A 24,625-nucleotide genomic window follows, 5' to 3' on the forward strand; every position below is an offset into this window, starting at 1 on the left:
GCTAGTGCCTAGTGTTGGTAATGACGTATACACCTGGTATGCTTGTATATTATTGGTGGTTGGTGCTCATAGCAGGTAGAACCACTTTGGAAAACTGTTCAACGTATCTGCTAAAGTTAAACAGACCTGTTAAAGCAGTTATCTGTTGCTGCCTAATAAGCTACACCAACCGACAAGGATGTATTACCTGTCTCAGCTCTGTAGGTTGATTGGTGGCTCATTTACTGGTCTCATCACTAATGCAGCTGTGGTCAGCAGTCACTTGATGGGCTGACGGGCTAAGATGGCCTTATGCACAGATGGGGACCTCAGCCAACCCAGCTGGGCCTCTCATGGGTCTTTCAGACTTCTCCATAGCATGGAGGTCTCAGGGTTCTAGCAACAAGAACTAATGCCTCAAGACCTCTTGAAAGCTGGAAGTTTCCTAGAATCACTTCCGTCACATTCTGTTCAGCACAAGTCACGTGATCGAGTGCATTGTCATCAGGGGTGGGGTGTGATTCATTGGGGTGTTAGGGTGCTGACCTACCATGCTGCTCTTAAGCCATAGCAGTTCTCCTCCCAGGTGTGTGCCCAGTGCATCGATGTCTCCGTAAGCCAATGCTCACATGCAGAGTTGTTCACAGCAGCTGTTTGTAACCACACCTAACTAGAAATAACTGGCTGTTCATGAGTAGGAGAATGGGGAAGTGAATTGTGGCAAGCATAAGCGGTAGAGTACTACACAGTTAAAAGGACCAATGATGAAGTCACACTGTAACCTAGGTGAATCTCCCAGATTTTGACAAAAAGAATATATACTGATAAATTCCATTTATGTGAAGATTAGTTAATCATAAGCAAAATTGATCAGTGGTGATAGAAAAATTAGAGCGGTGATTCCTTCTGGTTTGGGAAGGGGAGGTGTTCACTGGAAAGGGCATGAGGTGGTTTTCTGGGAACTGGAGGTGTTCTCTTTGTGGTCTGGTGGTGGTCATGTGGGTATATGTGTATGTGAGAACTTGCCCAGCTCTGCACACTTTTTACGGCGTGTATGTTGTGGCTCATTTTTTTAAAGCTAAAACAGAAAGCTTGAGCTCTGGCACCCTAAAGACCCTGAGTTGGTATCTCAACTCTGCCACCAAGCCCTGTGGCTTTGGGTAAGTCTGAGCCTCAGTTTCCTCTTTTGTTTGAGGAGGGTCTTACAACAGGCTTAAATGCAAAATTCTTATAAAGCTAAGGAAGGTCTGGAGGTAGGGTACTGAGTGAGACAGACATTTTGCCTGTCCTCACAAAGATAATGGTCTTACAGAGATTTCCAAGTGTATTAGTCATTACTTACTATTTATATATATTTTTTATTCAGGTATAATTGTCATGTAACATTAGTTTCAGGTGTATACCATAATTCAGAATTTGTACATATTGTGAAATGATCACCACGGTAAGTCTAGTTAACATTCATCACCATACATAGTTAGAAATTATTTTTCTTTTAGTGAGAACTTTTAAAATCTTCTGTCTTAGCACCTTTCAAATGTGCAATACAGTATTTAATCACCGTGCTGTACTGTTTTTCTTTTTAGAAGGCTTGTTTGTCATTATCTGTCAAAACACCTATTGCTGAAAGCTATTAGTTTGAACTGTGTAAAATTATTTTGTGTCAGAAATGATTGAACCTAATACATCTGTTGGAAATCTCTTCTCCATCATTCATAAGATTTTGATGTGTGGAAAGTGTATTTCCCCTCACTGTGTTTCTGTTTGCATAAGGGTGCAACTGCACCGATGCCAGAATGCCAGTGGGCTGTTCTTGTTTGTAACATGCAAGGGCAAGTGCCTGCTGTGGCTCCCTTGTGTGGGGGCTTTAGGGATGGTGCCGCTGCCACATGGGGCTTGAAGTACATGTGCTTGTCAGTCTCCCAGCAGCCGCCCTTGATAATCGAGAAAAAGAAGAGGAGGAGAGTGATTGGAATTTCTCCTTCTGAGCTGTACTTGTGCTCGTAAAAGTACCATTGGACTTAGGGGTGCCTGGGTGGCTCAGTCCGTTGAGCATCCGATGGCTTCCGCTCAGGTCATGGTCTTGCAGTTTGTGGGTTCCAGCCCCTCATTGGGCTCTGTGCTGACAGCTCAGAGCCTGGAACCTGCTTTGGGTTCTGTCTCCTTGTGTGTGCCCCTCCCCTGCTTGTGTTCGTTCTCTCTCTCTCTCTCTCTCTCTCTCTCTCTCTCAAAAATAAAAATAAACATTAAGAAATAAAAAAAGTACCATTGGACCTAAACGTTGGAGGTGGTGCTACATACATGATGATGGAAATGATAGATAATGACGGGGTTTCTTATTTTATTCTCCTTGTGGTATTCCCTTTTAGGAGCAGACATTAAAGACAAATTAAAATGTTATGACTTTGATGTGCATACAATGAAGACACTAAAAAACATTATTTCACCTCCGTGGGATTTCAGGGAATTTGAAGTAGAAAAACAAACTACAGAAGAAACGGGGCTTGCACCACTGGAAACCTCAAGGAAAACTCCAGATCCCAGACCTTCCTTGGAAGAAACCTTTGAAATTGAAATGAACGAAAGTGACATGATGTTAGAGACATCTATGTCAGACCACAGTAGTTGATTGCAGACAGATCTCCATTCCATTTTGCCTTGGGGGAGGTTGGGGTTTCCTCACACCCTTGTCCTGTCTTCAGAATTTCCCATTTCTTAACACGAATCCAGACTGCACCTCTACATTTAGGAATGGGGGCCTGCCAAAAGAGACTGGACTGCACACCTTTGCAACAGGTGTTTTCTGACCCTACAAAACAATTATAGGTAGAGGAATAAAGAGGTAAATTGTGTATTATGTCTGTTTTTCCTTTTTCAATAAACTTTCATTTTCAGAATAATTTTAGTCTTATGAAAAAGCTTCAGAGACTGCACAGAGAGCTCCCATAGGACCCCTAGACAGTTTCTCCCTGTTCTCATCTTACGTGACTTTGAAACCTTTGTCATGACAAAGAAGCGCACATTGGTACGCTACAAGTAATGGAACTCTGAGCTGTATTTGGATTTCACCATTTTCCCATTAATGTCCTCTTCCTGCCCTGCATCTTATCCAGGGGCCACACTGCACTTAGCTGTCACATCTCCTTGGGCTCCCCTTGGCTGTGACCATGTGTCAGACTTCTGTGACATTTGAGGAAGGGGATTTAAGGAAGACTGGTCAGATGTCTTGTAGAATGTCCCTCAGTTGGAGTTTGATGTATTTCTCATACTGGACTAGGGTTATTTGTTTTGGGGAAAAAGTACACAGATGGGAATGAAGTATCTTTCTCATCACATGTCAGAGGGTATATAATATAATATGACTTATCACGGATGGTGTTAATCTTGACCACGTGGTTACAATGATGCCTACCAAGTTTTTCCACTGTAAAGTTACTGTTTTTTCCTGCCTGTAATGTGTGATTTAGAAGCAAATCATGAAGTTCAGCCTATCCTCAATAGGACCAAGGTTGTTTTTGTTTTTGTTTGTTTGTTTGTTTGTAGGACCAAGGGCTCCACCATCTGGGGGGGGGGGTCTATCTGCACATATTTGGAAATCTTCTGTAACAAAAATTTGTGTCTTCTCCCATTTATTCAGCCATTAGTTAAGTATTATCAAAAATCAATATGTATACATATGTATATGTATACATATTTTGTATTTTAAGTTATAATCCTACACAATATTATATTAGGGCTTCATTTTTTTTTTAATTTTTTTTTTAACGTTTATTTATTTTTGAGACAGAGAGAGACAGAGCATGAACAGGGGAGGGGCAGAGAGAGAGGGAGACACAGAATCTGAAACAGGCTCCAGGCTCTGAGCTGTTAGCACAGAGCCCGACGCGGGGCTCGAACTCACGGACTGCGAGATCATGACCTGAGCCGAAGTCAGACGCTCAACCGACCAAGCCACCCAGGCACCCCAGGGCTTCATTATTTCAACTTTGGCCATTGGGACCTCCTTGAGCCTGGCTCCTGTGTCCCTGTGATATAACCCCATCCATTTTTGTTGTGATTCTTTGTTCTGGTAAAATACACATAACATGAACTATGGGCTTTAGTTAATAATGCATCACTATTGATACAAATGTCGCAGTGCAAGGTGCGGATACAGGTGTGGTGGGGAGCATGTGGGAACTTGTGCTTTTCCATTTTTCTGTAACCTAGTGCTCTAAGAAATTGTGTGCATGTGTGGGTATAGATATGGGTAGGTAGCCATTTTAACCAATTTCAAGTGTACATTTCAGTGGTACTTATTTCCAGTTTTTTTTCATTCTTGCAAATAAGTTTTGTACCCATTTGGGCAGGAACTCCACACATGTCCTCCCCCCAGCCTTTGGTAACCTCTAATCTACTTTATGTCTGAATTTGCTTATTCTAGACCATGTAAGTGGAATCACACAATATTTGTCCTTTCATGTATGACTTTACCTAGCATATTTTTTTAATAAAAGTATTTATTTTTGAGAGAGAGCATACAAGCTGGGGAGGGGCAGAGAGCAAAGGGGACAGAGGATCTGAAAACAGGCTGTGTGCTGACAGCAGAGAACCTGATGTGGGGCTTGAACTCACAAAACCTGAGATCATGACCTGAGCCAAAGTCGGATACTTACTAGATGCCCCTATCAAGCATATTTTTAAGGTTCATTCCTGTTGCAGCTTTTACCAGAACTTTATTCCTTTTATGGCTCAATAATATTCCATAATGTACATCACATTGATTTATGGATGGATAGGAGTTATTTCCATCTCTTGGCTATTGTGAATAATGCTGTGAGCATGCGTGGTAAACATCTGAGTCCCTGTTTTCTGTTCCTTTGGGTATTTGCCTAGGAGGGGAATTGGCTCATGTGATAATTCAGTGCTTAACTTTTTATTTTTACATTTTTTTAAATATTTATTTTTGAGAGAGAGAGAGAGAGAGAGAGAGTGCAAGCAGGGGAGGGGCAGAGAGAGAAGGAGACACAGAATCCAAAGCAGCTCCAGGCTCTGAGCTGTCAGCACAGAGCCTGATGTGGGGCTCAAACTCACAAACTGTGAGATCATGACCTGAGCCGAAGTCAGATGCTTAACTGACTGAGCCACCCAGGGGCCCCATTCAGTGCTTAACTTTTTGAGGAACTGGGCAACTTTCTACAGCAACTGCCCATTTTACATTCCCACCCCCAGAGCATGAGGTTCCAATTCCTCTGCACCCTCACTGGGACTTTTATTTTTTGTTGTTACAGTCCACTCCAGTGGGAAGTAGCTGTTTCGTTTGTGTTTCCCTAATAACTAGTGATATTGAGCATCTTATCCTGAATTTCCTGGCCATTTGTATGTCTGTTTTGCAAAACTGTCTATTCAGATCTTATGGCCACTTTGTGTGTGTGTGTGTGTGTGTGTGTAAGTTTATTTTTTGAGAAAGAGAGAACACAAGCAGGGGAGGGGCAGAGAGAGAGACACAGAATCCAAAGCAGAATCCACACTCAGCACAGAGCCCAATGTGGGGCTTGAAATCAAACTGTGGGATCATGATCTGAGCCGAAATCAAGAGTCAGATGGTTAACTGACTGAGCCACCCAGGTGCCCCCTTATGCCCACTTTTAAATTGAGCTGTTTCTTTTTGTTGTTGAGCTATAGGAGTCCTGTATTGGTTTTGAATATTAAATCCTTGTCAGATATGTGATTTGCAGATATCTTCTCCCATTCTGTGAGTTGTTTTTTCACTCTCTTGATAGTGTCCTTTGATATACAAATTTTTAATTGAATGAAGTCCAATTTATTGTTTCTTTTGTTTATGGTGTTTTTGGTGTCATATTTACAAAACCATTGCCAAATCCAAGGTTATGCAGATTTTCACTAAAGTTTTCTTCTAAGATTTCCATAAATTTACGTCTTTGATCCATTTTGAATTAATTTGTCTAAATGTTGTAAGCTGTGTTCAACTTCATTCTTTGGTGTGTGGATATTCAGTTTTCCCAGCACCATTTCTTAAAGAGACTGTCCTTTCCCCATTGAATAGTGTTGGCATTCATGTCAAAAATCAGTTGATGGTAGGCATATCTGGGTGGCTCAGTTGGTTAAATAAATGTCCAACTCTTGGTTTTGACTCAGGTCTTCATCTCATGGTTTGTGAGTTCGAGCCCCATGTCAGGCTCTGTGCTGACAGCATTGAGCCTGCATGCGATTCTCTCTCCTTTCGGCTTGCTCTCTCTCTCTCTCTCTCTCAAAATAAATAAACTTAAAAAAAAAAAAAACTTAATTGATGACAAATATGAGAGTTTATTTCTGGGCTCTGGATTCTATTCCATTGGTCCATATGTGTATCCTTAGGCTAGTTCCACACTGTTTTGATTACTATAGCTTTATAAGTAGGCTTTGAAATTAGGGTGTGTGAATCCTCCAACTTTTTCTTTTTCAAGATTGTTTTGGCTGTTGTGGCTTCCTCGAATTACCATATGAATTTAGAATGTTTTTTCCCCCCATTTCTGAAAAAAGATGGCATTGGGATTTTCATAGAGATTTCATTGAATTTGTGTGTCTTCTTAATATTATATCACCTAATCCATAAACAAAAACTGTCTTTCCATTTAATAATGTCATTTTTTATTTCTTCCAGCAGTGCTTGTAGTTTTCATTGTTCAAGTCTTTTACCTCTTTGGTTAAATTTATTCCCAAGTATTTTATTATTTTTTTGGATGCTATTATAAATGGAATTGTTCTCTTAGTTTCCTTTTTTTGATTGTTCATTCCTAGTGTATAGAGAAACAACTGTTTTTTGTGTGTTGACTTAGTATCCTGAATGTATTTATTAGCTTTAACAGTTTGTGCATGCATGTATGTATGTGTACATGTAGAGCTTTCTACATAATAGGATCATGTCATCTGCAAATAGAGATAGTTTTACTTGTTTTTTTGAATTTGGATTGTATTTCTTCCCACTTGCATAACTTCTCTGACTCGAACTCCAGTATTACGTTGAATAGACGTGAGAAGCAGGCATCCTTGTCCTGTCCTTGATCGTAGGACAGGCTTGATCCAAGGCTTCAGTCTTTCACCATCAAGGGTAATGCTATTGTAGGTTCTCATCGATGCCCTTCATAGTTTTGGAGGAGTTCTCTTCTATTTCTACTCTATTGAGTGCTTAGTTGTTTCATCAAGAAAGGTTGCAAATTTTGTCAAATGCTTTTTTTTTTTTTTTTTTTTTTTTTTTAGGTGGATCAATGTGATGATGAGGGGTAATGAATTCTAGGATTTCAGGGCTGTTGAGGGAAAAACATGACCATAAGGTGGCAGTAGCATATTTTATTTGGGCAAGTGTATTTGAGCGGCTCTTTGGGGGCGATGTGGTAGCAGTGTGACAGGAAGAGGAGGTTAGAGAAGACTGAAGCGCAGTGGCTGTGTGGTCCTTCATAGTCCCAGGGTGTGTCTTATGTACAGGTTGCAGATGCTGCGTGTAGATTTACCCAGTATGCAAAACAGGCAGGCTCTAGATGGCTAAAGATACGCTTGTTTAAGCTATATTTAAAACAATGATATGTGTAAAAATTGGACTTGGCATTGTTGGGCTTGAGCTAACCAACCCCGTCTGCTGTGAAGAAGTAAACAACATAGGCTTCAATATACAAGGGCCACATCTCTGGTTCACTTATATAACGTCTTGAAGGTTTTTTCCTTCATTATATTAATGTAATAGTTTACATTGATTTTTTTAAATTTGTAAAAAAAAAAAAGTGTTTATTTTGAGAGAGAGAGAGAGAGAGAGAGAGAGAGCAAGCAAGCGAGCAGGGGAGAGGCAGTGAGTGAGACAGAATCCCAAGCAGGCTCCACACCATCAGCGTTGAGCCCGATACAGGACTCGAACCCATGAACCATAAGATCATGATCTGAGCCCAAATCAAGAGTCATGCTTGACTGACTAAGCCATACAGGTGCCTCCTACGTTGATTGATTTTTGTGTGTTGGACTACCCTTGCAATCCTGAGATAAATCCTGCTTGGTCACATTGTATGATCCTTTTAATAGAATGTTGAATTTAATTTTTTGTTGAGTTTACATATATGCTCATAAGAGATATTTATTGGTCTGTAGTCCTCTTGTAGTGCCTTTGTCTGGCTTTGGTGTTGGGGTACTGCTGGCCTCATAAAATGAGTGAAGTAGTATTCTCTCTCCTCTTCAGGTTTTTGAGAAGAACTAATGTTAATTCTTTAACAGTGAAGGCTTTTGGTCCTGGGCCTTTCCATGTTGGGAGGTTTTTGATTACTGATTCAATGTCTTTACTTGCTAATAGCTGTTTCCTCTTGAGTCAGTTTTGGTAGTTGGTATGTTTCCAAGAATTTGTCCATCCAGGTTGTTCACTTTGTTGGTTAACCATGGTGCATGGTATCCTGTTACAATCTTTTTTATTTCTATAAAGTCTGTAATAATATCTCCTCTTCCATTTTATGATTTTAGTAATGTCTTTTTCCCCCCTCAATCTGGTTAAAGGTTTGACAACTTTGTAGCTCTTTTCAAAAAACCAACTTTTGATCTTGTTGACATCCTCTGTTGTTTTTCTAGTTTATATTTCATTTCCACTCAAATATTTATTATTCCTTCCTTCTGCTAGCTTTGGGTTTAGTTTGCTATTCTTTTTCTATTTCCTTAAGGTGTAGAGTTTTATTACTGAAATAAGATTTTTTTTTAACACAGTCATTTACAGCTATAAATTTCCCTCTGAGCACTGTTTTTGCTGCAGCCCCTAAGTGTTACACTGTGTTCTTGTTTTCATTTGTGCTAAGGTATTAGCTAATTTTCCTTGTGATTTCTCCTTTGACTCATTGGTTGTTTAAGAGTGTGTTGTTTAATTTACCACATATTTGTGGGTTTTCCAGTTTTTCCTGTCTTAGGATTTCTAGTTTTATTCCATTGTAGTTGGAAAGAATATTTTGTGTGATTTCAGTCTAAGTGTTTAAGACTTTTCTTGTGGTGTAATTTATGGTCCTTCCTAGAGAATATACCCTGTTCACTGGAGAAGATTGTATTTTCTGCTTTTGTTGGGTGGAGTGGTCTGTGTATGTCTGTTAGGTCTAATTGGTTTATGGTGTTTTTCAAGTCTTCTATTTCCTCATCTTCTGCCTACTTATTCCATTATTGAAAATAAGGTATTGACGTCTGAAACTATTATTATAGAAGTCTATTTCTCCCTTAGTTCTGCCAATGCTTGCTTCATGTATTTTGGGGCTCTCTTATTGGATGCATATATATTTATACTTGTTATGACTTTTGACCCTTTTATCAATATATAATGTCCTTTTTGTCTCATAACAGTTTGCCAGCCCAGCTCTCTCCATTACTATTTACATGGAGTAATTTTTTCCATCCTTTTACTTTCACCCTTTTGTGTCTAAAGCAGGTAGGATCATATTTTTTTATCCATTCTGGTTTTTAATTGGAGGGTTTGATCTTTTACATTCGAAGTAGTTACTGATAAGGAATTTGTCTTGAGCTGCCATACAGCTATTTGTTTCTGTAAGTGTTACATATTTTTTGTTCCCTCCTTATCTTATAGTTGATTTTGTGTGTGTGATGTGCCATTTTGATACTCTACTATTCTGGGGCTTTTTGTTTTTTTTCCTCATGGCTACTCTGGGGATTACAATATCTGACTTAAATTTATAACAACCTAATTTGAATGATTCCAATTTAGTTTTAGTAGCATACATACACTGTTGTTATACGCCTCCTTCCCTTTCTTCTTCTTATCACAGATTACATCTTTTTTCATTGTTCCCATTAACATTGATTTATAAATACTATTTTATTCATTTGCTTTTTAAATCATATAAGAAAAAAGGAGTTAGAAACCAAAAACCAAAAGTACACTAATACTGGCTTTTATATTTACCTATGTAGTTATCATTACCATTGTTCTTTATTTCTTGATATGATTCCAAATTATTGTGTAGCTTTCTTTCATTTCAGCTTGAAGGGCTCCCTTTGGGATTTCTTAAAAGGGCACTTGTACTAGTCTACCAGTGATAAACTCCCTTAACCTCTGTTTGTTGGGGATGTCTTAATTTCTCCTTCCTTTTTTTTTTTTTTTTTAATTTTTTTTTCAACGTTTATTTATTTTGGGGACAGAGAGAGACAGAGCATGAACGGGGGAGGGGCAGAGAGAGAGGGAGACACAGAATCGGAAACAGGCTCCAGGCTCTGAGCCATGAGCCCAGAGCCTGACGCGGGGCTCGAACTCACAGACCGCGAGATCGTGACCTGGCTGAAGTCGGACGCTTAACCGACTGCGCCACCCAGGCGCCCCTTCTCCTTCCTTCTTGAGGAATGGTTTAGCCAGAAAAATTTTTGGTTGACAGTGTTTCTCTTTTAAAGCTTTAAATATGTCATATAATAAAGGGATAGGGTTATATGCTTCATTTGTTGTAACCCTTGCAAGCCTTCATCCTGACTTCATCAGGTTAGGGTTAGGGTTAGGGTTATATTATCCTATGTTTTTGTGGTTTCTGAGACATTTGTTCAGAGTATTATTAACAAAGTATTGTACAGAAATGAATTTTCCTGGCACCTGAAATGGTTCCTTAAACACCAACTTTTTTTCTTAATCTAACATGTATTCCATATAGTTCTACCTTAAGAAGCTAAGGCAAAAAATAAATAAATAAATAAATAAATAAATAAATAAATAAATAAATAAATAAATAAAATAAAATAAAATAAAATAAAATAAAATAATAATGGCTCTCATTTCCTGAGGTCTAACTCCAGGAGGTCTTTAAAGTAAGTTGCCTGGGGGGCTCAGTTGGGTAAGCGTCCAACTTCCACTCAGGTCATGGTCTCACAGTTTGTGGGTTTGAGCCCTGCATCAGGCTGTGCTGACAGCTCAGAGCCTGGAGCCTGCTTGGGATTCTGTTCTCTCTCTCCCCCTCTCTCTGCCCCTCCCCCACTCGTGCTCTGTCTCAAAAATTAACATTGAAAAAAATAAAAATAAGACTTTGTACATTTGAGGAATTTGAGTGCAGCTATAGATGCTTCCAAGGCCCAGCATCCTAGCTATTGTGTGTTTCAGCTTATGACAGCGAATGTCAGTTTAGTGCAGTCATGCACTTAGGTCGTGAGTTACCTGCTGCTCTTCAGACTCAATAGTGTGGTTCTGAGTTTTCATCTTTCTATTTAATGGCTTTTTTTTATCTCTTCTCTATCAGGATCACACGTGCCTATTGTTATGCCTCCCCTCTTTAGCTGAGGCTGGAAAATCAAATGACTGAACTTAAAATAGTAATTTTTAAAATAGGTAAAAATGTAGGTATTAATACTTTTTTCAAGTTTATTTTGCCTTCCAGATAAAATATTTCTTCCTGTAATTTCTTCATTGATCACATGGTATGTTTTTTTAAGTTTCCGAAAAAGCAAACTCCTGATAAATGAGCCTAATTACCATATTGACAGTGCTTTAAGAAATGAAAGGCAAAATCCAAGCTGTTTTTCAGGTCAGCAGTCTAGTACCAATGTTTAGGCTTCAGAGAGTATCAAAGAAAGGTAATGTGTAATTGTACTGTCAAGTAGTTTTCTATACCACCCAATATTTTACTCTCATAATGATGCATGGTTTACTAAAAAGGCATCCTTCTTGCCAACTTTAAAGTGATCATGCTGTCATTTTCAAAGGGATATGGGAGTGTTATGGTCACCTGCTGCTTTAAACCAGTGCCATTTACCAATTAGATGTGCTCCCAAGTAAAATGTAGCCTTTCCTGTGACAAGCATTCACCCCAGGATCAGATTCATGTGTGGCCAAGCAAAGTTACCTACTTTATTCACTCTGACATTTGGAGATTATTTTCTTTTATTGTCTGTAGTTCTGTGTGTATGTAAAACAATGTAAAAGAAAACGTATATAACAGGCTTGGCAGTATGTAGGAATCTAGACTTTCTTTGTGATGTACTTATTTTTTCATATAAAATCTTAAGCTATTTTGCAAGTGTATTTCATTCACTGTATCTTGAAATTTGTACTATAAGATTTTTTAATTTACAGAATAATTTCATAGTCATACCTGAATTCTAAAATTGTGTCATTTTTGTGAAACCATTTCTGAGAACCTTATTTGTTAATAACAGGAAGTAAAGAATCCGAGGAGTCTTTAAAAATTGACCATGGTGGCTGTTGGCTAGGGGAAAAAAAAACATTTGGGCATTTTGCTGTCCAGATTGCAGTACACATACAGCAAACATGTGAGTGCCTGTAGGTGCCACCTACAGGCCTGGACTGGGCACAGAGTTGGATAAAGACATAGTTCCTGCCTAAGTGAAGGCACAGTTCTAGGTTGTTAGGGAATATTCAGCATTGAAACAATGTAGTAACTAGCAAATGGAGGTATGCTTGAATTTCTGGGGATCTTGAATCACTTTGGCTGGGAAGATGTTGGGTTGGGATGAGAAAGACTTCAGGAACGTCCTTCAGGATAGGACATTCCAGGCCGAAGCCATAGCATAAACCGTGGCTTCACTACGGGGGCACAGTATGGACACAGGAATACCACAAAGCGTTGCACATGACTTGGGCCTAATGAGAACTCCCTTTCTGAAGACAGGAGTTCTTTTCTCCATTTGACAATTTTGCTTTTTGGCCTAGTATAGATGTGAGTAGGTTTGTGGTATGAGGTTTAGAATCCTTATCTCAATTTAAAAACCTCACCAAAGAGCAAAAGATATTTAGATGACTGTGTCAACCTGAAAATAAAGAGCCACAATGAGAGGCAAATGAGTATTTATTTGGGACCAAAGAGTTGCAGTTTCGGGAGCACCGATTCAGGAAAGCAAGGTGGTTTTCATGAGGAAAACAAAGGGAGGTGCAATGACATGATTTAAGGGAGAAATTTTTTTTCTATGGGTGTTTTAACAGGCTAGGCTACTCTGGGTTATATACTGACTGAGTGCTGATTCTGTCTTCAGAAAGTCCACAACCACCAGACTTGTGATCCGGATGTCTGTTCTGCTGACTTTTCAAACAGTTGCTTAAAACAACTGCCGTTTTACCCAGTGCAAAGGTTTTGACCCAGTTCAAAGGTGAGTATGGCAGTTTCTCTCCACTGGCCACTCAGACTCGATTTTAAAATGGCTCCAGTAATGCCAGTTTTTCAGTTGGTTAGTCTGAATAATATCAAGAAATTAGAAAAGTAAAGACCTGCAAATAGATTGAGAGCAGTTTTTTAAAAGTTCAAATATGTGCTCTGTAAAGACTGCTGAAACATTCCAATTTTTCAAATGAATGGTTTTCACGTTTTTCAACATCAGCCCGTTCTGCATCTACCTCCTTTCCGTCTTTTGTATTAAAAGATTTTATTTTTTAATTTTTTTGACATTTATTTACTTTTGATAGAGACAGAGCACAAGTCGGGGAGGGGAAGAGAGAGGAGGAAGCACAGAATCCAAAGCAGGCTCCAGGCTCCAAGCTGTCGGCACAGAGCCCAACACAGGGCTCGAACTCACAAACCAGCAGATCAAGACCTGAGCCAAAGTCGGACTCCTAACCGACTGAGCCACCCAGGAGCCCCTGTATTAAACGATTTTAGGTGGCAACCATATTTTCCTTCTTTTTATCACAGGTTATACCATCAGAGCTTTTGATCAGCATACCTAAACTGTCTGTACGGAGTTGATTTGAGACCAAAAAAAAAGAAAAAAAAAAAAAACCGTTGGAGCCAGGGTGGGCAACCTTATCATAGGTGTGTTTCTAACAGGATTCCTTTAAATTTATGAAATATTGACAACTGCTCCTTGCCCCCTTCATGGGGTTTTAGAAAACTGCTTTGGAACTGCTTTTTGAGTCTTGGCTCATTTAAAAGTCACATTCCTAGTGTGTTCATTGGTAGCGAGTAGTTTAAGGATAAAGCACTAGAATTAGGCCTGGACTTACCTCCAGTATCTGACAGTGACTCCCTTCATCTCTGTTTGTGCTCGGAAGTTCTTGGGAGAAAGATGCTATGAATGACAAATACAGCCAATGTAATTAAAAAATAGAAAATATGAAAAAACGTGGCATTTAAAAATGAAGACCTGATGGGGCACCCAGGTGGCTCAGTCAACTAAGCATCCACTTCAGCTCACGTCACGATCTCGAGGTTTGTGGGTTCAAGCCCCGCGTTGGGCTCTGTGCTGACAGCTCAGAACCTGGAGCCTGCTTTGGATTCTGTGTCTGCCTCTCTCTCTGCCCCTCCTCCATTCGTGCTCTGTCTCCCTCTCTCAAAAATAAACATCAAAACAAAACTGAAGACCTTCCATACATTCTAATCTGAAGTGCTACTGCCTCTTAAGTTCATAAAAGAAAAATATATGAACGAGAACCTGGCTTGGTTGCTGTCCCATTAATAGCTTCGAACAGTTGTGTAAAAATTGCTGCAAATCCTTCAGGCCCCGTTTTGTGGGTGCCCTGGGTCTGAGCAAGGCACTCGCCCCTAGAATGCGGGGCTCAGAGACGAATAAACCCTTTTTCTGAGCCGGCCACTTTCTGCTTCCAATTGCGGCGCATTTATTCTCCTCCGTATGGGGAAGCCATTTGTGCTGTTTGCCAACCCCTCCGTTCTTCTTAAGTGCTGTTCTCTGAAGAAAGGTTCAGATTTCCTTGGAAAATAAAATAGCTGTAAATACGTTGTGAAGCACGTGTATGTAATTGTCAGGAACACTTAGCCAAACGTGCTCTGGTCCCTAATTTCCCGCCGACTGGCTACTGGGAGAGGCCTTTCGACCCCTTGCCGTCCCAGACCTACCCGGGCTGCCAGGGCCCACCTCTGCTTTACGTCCCGCGGCACTACCAGGTTGAGTCCCCTGGGACAGAAGGATGCCATGCTGGACGTGGAGCACCATGGGTCGGGGGAGCGGGGGGAGGGAGAAGGGGCGGTGTCGTCCCAGTTCTCGCGAGGTTTCGCCCTGGGAGGGAGGCAGAGACGGTTCCGCGGCGGGTGCGAGATGCGCTCAGAGAAGGAGGGGGCCGGAGGCCCAGGGGCTGCCGTTGCTGCGCGGGGCCCGAGCGGGAGGGAGAAGCCGTCGGCCGTGGAAGTCCAGTTCCGCCGGGAGTCGCCGCGGCGAGAACCCGAGGCGCCACCAGCCTCGTTCTTCGTTTGCGGGGACGGCATTTGCAAACATCGCGAGGAAAAGAAAATGGTCCTGAGCAAGGTGGGGAAGGGGCGGGACGGATAAGCCTCGCGAGAGGAGGAAGGTCTTCAACAGGAGAGGCGAGGACGTCCTGCAAACCTCGCGAGGAGAAGAGGGATGCTCTTCAGCGTGGCGGGGGTGGGGCCAATGGTTGGGGGGGTCTCGAGGGGTGGGGCTAAGAAAGGTGGGTGGGCGGAGGCGAGGGGCTGCGGGAACGGGGTTGGGCAGGCAAACCTCGCGAGAAGAGGGATGGTCTGAGCGAAGACGGGGCGGGCTCAGGGTTTGGAGTGGTGGGAGGAGGTGATGCCACGCGCGGCGTGTTCTGGGAGCGCGGGTCGGGGCTGGGCCAGCCGCTTCAGCACCGCGGACAGCGGCTGGGGGGGAGGCGGGGACGACGTGCAGCTGGAACCGTTTCCCGTTCCGCCAAACGCGGCCTTTTCTGGTATGGAAGGAGGAAGAAGAGTGCGTTCAGCCTGTGTTGTTTCCGATTGGGGCTGCCACGCTGAGATGCTGGGCCACGGGGAGGCTCTGTCCTCGGCCCGGGCGATGCGAGGGGGCGGCTCGGCGAGGGTCCGGTCCTGTCCAGGGAGGGCGGCGGGAGGATACTGCGGGCAGGGGCGACAAGTGCGCATCGCAGGCGGAGGTCCCTTGGCAGGAAGAACAGGTGCACCGCCGGGCTGTTAGAATTGCTGTTGCTCTGCGTGCAGGGAGAATATAGGCGGAGGTTTTATTTTTCAACTCGGGCATGGACAGTAAGCGTCATGCCAAGAGTTGTCTGGATTCCTGAAAAGGAGCTGCTTTATGCACCCCTTTTTCTGACCTTACTGATTCCGTTTAGATTAGTCAGCCCTCATTACCCTTTTGACAGCCATGTTCTCCATGCATGTATTTCTTAGCTTTTCCTAAAATGTGTGTTTCTGCTGGACTCCTGGTTGAGATCTCCTTCTGAACCAAAACACAGGTGACATTCAAATTATTGAGGCAATGATAGTGAAACAAAACCCACCCAGAGTCCATTCTACAGGTGGTCATCCGGCGGCTTCCTCCCAGCCTCACCAAGGAGCAGCTGGAAGAGCAGCTACACCCACTGCCGGCACATGATTACTTTGAGTTCTTTACTGCCGATTTCAGGTGAGAAGCTGCTTACCAACATTAAGAAGCTGGGAGGTCTTGTCACTTGATGAGAGATTAAGATTATTATAGATGATGAAAGCTATGTTTATTTCCATCTTCTTTCTTACATGTACTCAGAAATCAGTGCAGACCTTTATTTCTGCAAATTGTTTCCAAGTAGGCAGATCATTACATTCTACTAGCACCACCATAGTCCAAAGAGAACAAACACCAGAGACAGAAACAATATTCCAGCCCCCAGAAACCGACTTGTGCTCCCTTAAATCACTAAGACCCCTGTCCCCACCTCACACCTGTCAGGTTATATCTTTTTTGATTCTCTTTCACTTCTTGGTAGTAAGGTGGCTCTGACAACACTTTCACACTTCCAGATCTTCTTTTTTTTTTTTTTTTCAACGTTTATTTATTTTTGGGACAGAGAGAGACAGAGCATGAACGGGGGAGGGGCAGAGAGAGAGGGAGACACAGAATCTGAAACAGGCTCCAGGCTCTGAACCATCAGCCCAGAGCCTGACGCGGGGCTCGAACTCACGGACCGCGAGATCGTGACCTGGCTGAAGTCGGGCGCTTAACCGACTGCGCCACCCAGGCGCCCCCAGATCTTCTTTTTATTAACAATGAAAGAGCAGACCTCATGTTAGACCTTCAACGGGTGATAGTTCAGCTAGAATTTTGTGATTTTTCACTGTTTTTATTATTACCTTTATTATCATTATTATCCTTTTTATCTTCAGTGTCATGAGTGTCATGAGTTTGTTATGGTAGCCATGTAAACTTTCCTTCTGAATAAATACATTTAAGTTAAAAATGCCAGTCCATTCAAAGAAAAATATCACAGGTAAATATAGATTTGGTTTTAAAAAAATAGATGATTTTCAAATGACTAACGTTTAAGAAAACTGGTACCATTAAAGGACACCTGGCACCGGACTCAGGGTGACTCAGGTTGAAACATAGTCCTATCTTTAACTAGCTGCACCTTTTGCACATACTGAATTTCTCTGGGCCTCAGTGTTCATGTCTGTGAAATGGGGTTGAAAGTTCCTGCCTATGAAGGAAATTGGTAGTTGTGAGATCAAGGAGAAAGAGTTAGTTCTTCTATAGTCCCCATACCATGTGCTACAATTAATATCCCTTTAAAATACGTAAAAGTGGTCATCAGTGAAGAATATCTTGTAAATATAACGTTTTCAACTGTGAATGAATCATGATTAGGTTGTATTACATCATTGTATGTACTAAGGAAAACCTTTAAATAACTTTGCCTGTGATTTTTCAACCTCGGAAGACCATTATTTTAACCCTGGTTTTGTGTAATAGAGAGACTTACCTTAAGTGTCTTTCCCAAGTTATTAAAAAGATCTCGGGTAATGTTTTGTTTATTTTTGTTTTTTTGGTTTTTTTGCTAAAGAATACCCATATTATTGTAATTAAAAGAGAAGTGATTCTTTGGCATAAAGGTTTTATTTGAAATAGTTTGTTGCATCTAGAAAAGGAAAAGAAAATCAAAATTAAAGAAGCCTTGCATTTTTTTGCTAACAGTTTTCACTGTTATCTTTTATTTCAGTCTTTATCCTCATCTCTACTCAAGAGCATACATTAATTTTAGAAATCCTGATGACATCCTTCTTTTTAGAGATCGTTTTGATGGATATATCTTCATTGACAGTAAAGGTTCGATTGTTGGCTTTTTAAACTATTATAATCTCTAACTACATTAATTATGTTTTGCTGGAATGTTTGTGAACTGTAATTAAGTTCTCAGATACCGACTTAAAATAAGTTCATAAGTTTTTATTGTGTTACTGTGGTTATGTGCTTGTGTTGAAAATTGAAATTATGTGTAAACCAAAGAACTCCAAGTCTTTGTAATCTATTTATGTATTATCAGAGAGTGAAGTTTTTCATATAAATGAGTTTCCTGGATAAGTGAGCTTCACTTTCTTATGTACCAAAACTGAATTGCTTTGTTCATATTCAATATAAGTCTTTTAAATTATATTATTTACTTATATCTATGTCTTAAACAGAGAACTTTTTATAATCATACATTTCTGGATTATGTCATGGGGGAAGGGGATTGTAGTAACGAACATCACTTTCTCACTGTTGAACAGCTGCCCGCTGAGACAGCTCTGTACTTTGGGGTCCTCCCTTTGTCCTCCTTTCCTGTCAGACTGTCAACTGTTGTGTCCACTGCAATCAAGTCTGTACACCTGTATCAGCATATTCTCTGTACACCTTTCACCAGCCAGCCTCCTCCCACTTCACCCACCGCACTATGATAAGTGTTTTCTTCTCCACTGAGAGGGAGCAAGAAACCCTCAAAGAGTGACTAGGCCAAGAGATTCTTTTCTTTGAGCAAAAACAAATTTAATGCTTGAACTATTTGACATTTGTGTTAAATGCTTGTTTATTCAAGTGCCTTTTTCCTTTAGTTTTTAAAAAGTTATGGTAAGATACACAAAACTAGATTTACCATCTTAGTCTTTCCTGAGTGCACAGTTCAGTAGTGTTAAGTACATTCACACTGTTGTGCAGCCCACTTCCAGAACTCTTTTCACCTTGTAAAACAAAAACTCTGTACCTGTTAGATAACTCCCCTCTCCTCCCCCATCCCCAGCCCCTGGCATCCACCTTTCTGTGTTTTGTTTCTATGAATTTACTACTCTGCATACCTCCTATAAGTGGAATCTTACAGTATTTCTCTGTTTGTGCCTGGCTTACTTCATGTAGCCTGGTGTCCTCAGTGTTCACCCATGTTGTAGCAGGTGTCAGAATTTCCTTTTTAAGGCTGAGTAATATTCGGCTGTGTGTGTGCCACATTTTGTTTATCCATTTTTCAGTGGACCCTTGGGTTGCTTCCAGCTCTTTGTTGTGAACAGTGCTGCTGTGAACATGGTGTGCAAGTATCTCTTGGACACCCAGCTTTCAGTTTTTTTGGGTGGATACCATTGTGGGATTGTTAGATCATATTATAATTATAGTATTAATTTTTTGAGGAACTGCCCTACTGTTTTCTGTAGAGGCTGCTTCATTTTCTCTTCCTGCTGATAGTACACAGGGTTCCAGTTTTTCCCATATCCTTGCCAGCAATTGTTGTTTTCTGGGGTTTTTTGGTAACAGACATCCTAGTGGGTATGAGGCACTATCTCATTGTGATTTTGATTTGCATTTCCCTAATGCTTAGTGATGTCGGCATCTTTTTGTGTGTTTGCTGATGTCTTCTTTGGAGGAAGAGAAATGGAGGGATGTTCAATTTCTTCGCCCATTTTTAAATTGAGTTGTTTCTTGTTAAATTGTAAAATTTTTGTTAATGTATTACAGATCTTAACCCCTCATTGGATATATGATTTTTTTCCCATTCCATAGGTAGTCTTTATATTCTGTTGATGTTTCAGTGCTTGCTTTGGCAGCACATATACTATATTCTGTTGATGTTTCTAATGTGATGTCCAATTTTTCTTTCTTTATTTTAGTTGCCTGTACTTTTGGTGTCATATCTAAGAAGTCATTGCCAAATCTAATGTCAAGCTTTTACTCCATGTTTTCTGCCAAGGGTTTTATAGTTTTAAGTGTCATGTTTAGGTCTTTGATCCATTTTCAGCTAACTTTTGTCTGTGATACTAGGTAAGAGTTCAACTTCATTCTTTTGCATGTGGTTATCCAGTTTTTCCAGCACTATTTGTTAAAGAAGATTGTCATTTCCCCATTGAATGTCATCTTCCCAATTTCCCCATTAGAGAGAGAGCATGTGTAAGTGAGGAAGAGGGGCAGGGAGGGGAGAGAGAGAGAGAGAGAGAGAAAGAAAGAGAGAGAGAGAGAGAGAGAGAGAATGAGAATGAGAATCTGGAGCAGGCTCCATGCTCAACAGAGCCCAAGGTGGGGCTTGATTCCACAACTCTGGAATCATGACCTGAGCCAAAATCAAGAGTCAGATGCTCACTGACTGAACCACTCAGGTGCCCCAATACCATACTGTTTTGATTACTGTAGGTTTGTAATAAGCTTTGAAATCAGAAAGTGTGTCAACTCCTATTTAATAACTATCTATGTCCCAGGCATTGTTGATGGAGCAGTGAATGAGACATTGTTCCTCTCTGTCCAAAGCCCTGCTCTCCTCCTGGTTCTTGACTTTCTCCTGGATAGTTAGGGTTAGCATCGAAATATCTTTCAGATAATAAGAGTTGCAATATCATAGTCACGTGACCATTCCTGACGAGGCTGAAGGTGATTACTCAGTGAATTTAGTACCAACATGAAAGTGTTCCATCTGTTGATTAAGTGTATAGCAGGTTATCTTGGTGAACATTTCTTGGTATGTTTTTCCCCCCCGCACATAATGACCAAGTCAGTTTCTCATGGCTTTCATTGTAAACATTCCTGTTTGAAGCAAACCCTGTCTGATTATTGTGCACACCCTTCGAAGCCCCTCTTTTAGTCAAGTGTCTCTTGTAAGCAGAGTAATTCCCTTGAACTCACATAACAGATTGATAATGGAATTAACCTTTTAAAATCAGAAGAAATTTAAATGTGACTAAGAAATGTATTTAAAGGTACTCCACGATAAACTCTTCAGTGGGAAAGAGAGGGTTTATTAACATTGAGTTAATGTAAAATTCACCATTTGATGAATTTTGAATGCATTCAGTTTTGTAACCACTACTAACACATGAAAAATCATTTTATTTGATAAATAAATGCTCGTCCTTTGTTCATGTCTGGAGTTTGACATGCTAGGGTTGTGGTTGCTCGAAATATAGTTAAAACAGTTAACATTGTCATTGTTATACGCGGTCTTTAAGAAAGCAAACGTTATTTACTAAAATGAATGTAGTGGAATTTCAGAATGGCTTTTGGAATTTGTTTCTAATACAGGCCTAGAATATCCTGCAGTGGTAGAGTTTGCCCCATTCCAGAAGATAGCCAAAAAGAAGCTAAAGAAAAAAGATGCCAAAACCGGAAGCATTGAAGATGGTGAGTCCTTTTACAAAGACTGAATTAGGAAACTGCCAAATCAAATACACTGATCAGATATAATTCGTCTACCAGATATGGGGAGGAGCATGTTTATTTTCCATTTTTCTTTTTAAATTTACAGATCCGGAATACAAGAAGTTTTTGGAAACTTACTGTGTGGAGGAAGAGAAAACGAATGCCAATCCTGAAACTCTTCTGGGAGACATGGAGGCAAAGACAAGAGAGCTTATTGGTCTGTTTGCTCATTTCTTCTCTTTGTTGAGACGTGTACTTACAAAGCTTGTATTTCTTTTTCATGAGTATTTAAAAATACACGCTCATGACAGGCTTGGCAGGAGTGTAGGATGTTTTCCAGTTGTAACAAAAGGATGGCAACCCGTGAAAATATTTCTGCGTGTCTGTTGATGGAGAGCACCAGAACTTCCAGTCATAGGCGTTTTGTTGACAGTTATGATGCTTCCAGACGAGCAGTAAAGAAGACCGTGGAGTGCTCTGTGCCTGCTACATCAGGGAGGGAGTGCTGTGTCTCAAGATTGAAATCAGTCATCTTTCTCAAGAGCAGTCCTAGAGATGAGATGCTTTGCCCAAGTGTGAGGCCATGTTGTTACTGTTCAGAAAATACCAAGCACTCTGAGAGAGCAAGCAGACAAGTGGATAAACCCAGCCGGAGCACAGAGTCTGCTTTGAATCAGGCTTCAGCCCTTTTTTGCAAGCAGCATATTTTAGAAATGGCTATCTCCTGGTGGCAGGTTGTAAACTTACCTGGTGTCTCCCTTGCTGTCTGCTCCCACTCGCCCCTGCTCTCCTATCCCTCTCTGTGGCTGTGTCCCACTTGCCCATCAAGATGTCTAGAACGGGATGATTGCCCTGTTAATAATTTACATTTTTATTTACCCATCTCTCCCCACCCTCCCCCCCAGTAGAACCGTATTTTCATATTGGTGGTCCCAGTAGTACATGGTTAGACAAGGTTAGGTATTCAGTAAATGTTTGTTGAGGAAAGTAGTAAGAGAGGTTAACATTTGAAATGGTCTTCATTAGTCAAGTAATGAAGGTTTATGTTTTGTAACAGCTGATTTAATGTGTGGCTCAAAAGATTTTTAATCACTAAAGCAAATATTTGTAAAGATGTGCTTAGGGTACATTTGCTCATTTTTGGTTAGCACATGTTGACTGGGAGTAGGGAGTGAGCATGGCCACGGCCATCACGTAGCTGCCCTGCTCATGGGCAAGACTGCAGTAAACACCCGAAAAATAACCAGGCTTCAAGCCAGGGCATCTTCATGGGGCAGTGCCACAATGTGGTGAAATAATCCTGAGTGGGAAAGGCCCTCTGAGTCCACATTTGAGCTGAGAGCAGCCATGCTAAGAGGCGGGAGAAGAGGGGACTAGAGATGAGAGCTGGGAGCTGAGCTGCGGGCCCATAGGAGTGGGATACGTGCCTGTGTGCTTGGTACACAGGTGGGCCTCAGGCGGAGTGGCTGGAGAGGCAGGTGAGTGAGAAGTTCGGAGTTTATTGGAGAGACAGCTGGAGACCATTGAGGGAGTGGCGTGGCTTGATTAGTTCTCCCTGTCGCTCCATACGTGATGGATTGTGGATGCCCTGAGGAGACATTGGGCTTCCAGTGGGGAGGCTTTGCTCCAGTCCAGGGAGGGCTGCTTGTGCTAGCCAGCAGAGTCCACATAAGCTCTGGTGGATTGGGTGTGGGAAGAAAGGAAACAGAAAGAATCCAGGCCCCCAGGAGTTTTACCCAAACAGATCAGTGGATGGGGGCACCATCACTGACCTGGGGCAAACTGGGGAAGGAAACTTACTGGAGGCAAATCGAGATCTCACTGTAGAGCATGTTAAATTTAGGAAGAGCTTAGAAAAGAAGCAAATTAAAAATTTACAGGACTTGCCCTGCACCCCACCCCCCCACTATCATTTCTTTCCTACTTTGCTATAAAAGCCCTTGTACAGGGTACCCACAGAAAAGGACCAGGAGCTTCCACTGGTGGATAGTTTTGAGGCAGGCCTTGGTGGCCAGACACACACCATCCAGCTGCTCCAGCTACCCTCCCACACAAGGGGGACATCCTTTCCCATTCCCAGCCCCTCACCTTGTTCCTGGTGCACAGTAGGTGATCATAGTGTTTTGCTGAATGAGTAAGTGTGATTCAGAATCTGTGCCCATTGAAGTTTGGATCTTAATCAGGCAATTCATGGCAGATTACCTTTTTCTTTTCTTCGATTTTGGCCTTCAGTGGACTCTTATGATCTAGTCTGAGCAATGAGGGTTAAATGGAAATATTAAATCCCTCTGAAGTTGCAGGTTAGTGTGGTGGCATGGCAGGGTCTGTGGAGCGGACAGACCTGGGCTCAGGTTCCAGCCCTAAGACTTAGCAGCTGTGTGGCCACACCTGAGCCTCAGCATCCCTGCTGCCAGGTGGTGGTGACAGTGCCTAGGATGGAACAGCTCTCTGTGAGTGGTGAGAGTCATGCTGTTGGATAAGTTAGTCTTATATTACATGGCCATGCACCTTGTTTAACAAATGATACATTTCTGTGGTTTGTAAAGCACTTTCTTATCCAGGGTCTCATGTACCCTTCATATCGATCCTTTGGGGTAACAAGGGAGGTGTTTGTAGAAGGGGGAAGGCAGGTGGGATCTCGGTGTTAGCTCCCCCACCTACCCAGGGAGATCTTGGTCCTGCTCTTTGCTGACAAGTCCAGAACTCCCATGGTGAAGAGCAGATCCTCCCTATTTGAGGTGATTGCCTATTACAAAGGGCATTGGCTGTGCTCATCCTGAGCCAGAGTTCATGGTTAACACAGGAGCCACCCAGGGAGGAAATGGGCTCCTCTTGGCCCCTGTACTTATGATGAAACGTGGGCATTTGCACAGCCCTGAATCCAGGGCAGAGCTTTCTTGCCAGAAGCCATTGGTATATTATGTTGCGGTGTTCAGGAGTCCTTAATTCCAAGGTAAGAACCCCTGCCCAGGGGCTTTCTTGTAGAATTTATGATTAATTCCTGATCCTTAGAATTCTGGAAATGTATGTCTTGGCCAGCCTTCAAGTGCGTCCAGGGATTCTTTCTTCCCTCACTTAATCTTAGATCTTGAAAGAGCTGTAGCATAGACCCAAACCATCTTCTGCCTTCCTACCTGCATCCACAGCCACTGCCATAGGGAACACATGCTTCTCAGAAGCAATCCCTTTGAGAGGCTATGCCAGGAGGCCTGCCACAAATGGGCACCAAATTTCAGGTTAGGTCAGACAGGTCCAGGGCATGAAAACTGAGGATCAGGTTTGAGTTTATGGAGAGGTTCATTCCTGGGTGGCTAGTGCTACTTAGATAAAGTGCCATGGGGTGGGG

At 41.7% G+C, this 24,625-nt stretch overlaps 2 protein-coding genes across 7 annotated transcripts in view; both read left to right on the plus strand.

The window, feature by feature from the left end:
* The window catches only part of CDC16 (cell division cycle 16), a 47,215-nt gene extending 30,985 nt beyond the window's left edge, over nucleotides 1–16,230 (plus strand). The window contains exons 18-19 of one of the 4 annotated variants that reach the window (XR_003968664.1): nucleotides 12,952–13,065; nucleotides 16,175–16,230. Coding sequence is in view for 3 of the 4 variants with exons in the window: in XM_030314545.1 (XP_030170405.1) it covers nucleotides 2,349–2,608 (260 nt within the window). In the remaining variant the exon portion in view is untranslated. Of the gene's footprint in view, nucleotides 1–1,057; nucleotides 1,140–2,348; nucleotides 2,880–12,951; nucleotides 13,113–16,174 lie in introns of those variants that run through there. The other 3 variants (XM_030314552.1, XM_030314559.2, XM_030314545.1) reach the window with 3 other exon arrangements.
* Nucleotides 14,901–24,625, plus strand: part of UPF3A (UPF3A regulator of nonsense mediated mRNA decay) — a 30,315-nt gene continuing 20,590 nt past the window's right edge. For 2 of the 3 annotated variants that reach the window (XM_030314577.2, XM_030314579.2), the window contains exons 1-5: nucleotides 14,901–15,171; nucleotides 16,175–16,281; nucleotides 17,852–17,958; nucleotides 21,163–21,261; nucleotides 21,386–21,496. In XM_030314577.2, coding sequence (XP_030170437.1) covers nucleotides 14,965–15,171; nucleotides 16,175–16,281; nucleotides 17,852–17,958; nucleotides 21,163–21,261; nucleotides 21,386–21,496 — 631 coding nt within the window. In that variant the 5' untranslated portion in view covers nucleotides 14,901–14,964. The remainder of the gene's footprint in view (nucleotides 15,172–16,174; nucleotides 16,282–17,851; nucleotides 17,959–21,162; nucleotides 21,262–21,385; nucleotides 21,497–24,625) is intronic. The other variant, XM_032592537.1, reaches the window with a different exon arrangement.

Source organism: Lynx canadensis, chromosome A1 (genome assembly GCF_007474595.2).
Source record: "Lynx canadensis isolate LIC74 chromosome A1, mLynCan4.pri.v2, whole genome shotgun sequence".
Lineage (NCBI taxonomy): Eukaryota > Metazoa > Chordata > Mammalia > Carnivora > Felidae > Lynx > Lynx canadensis.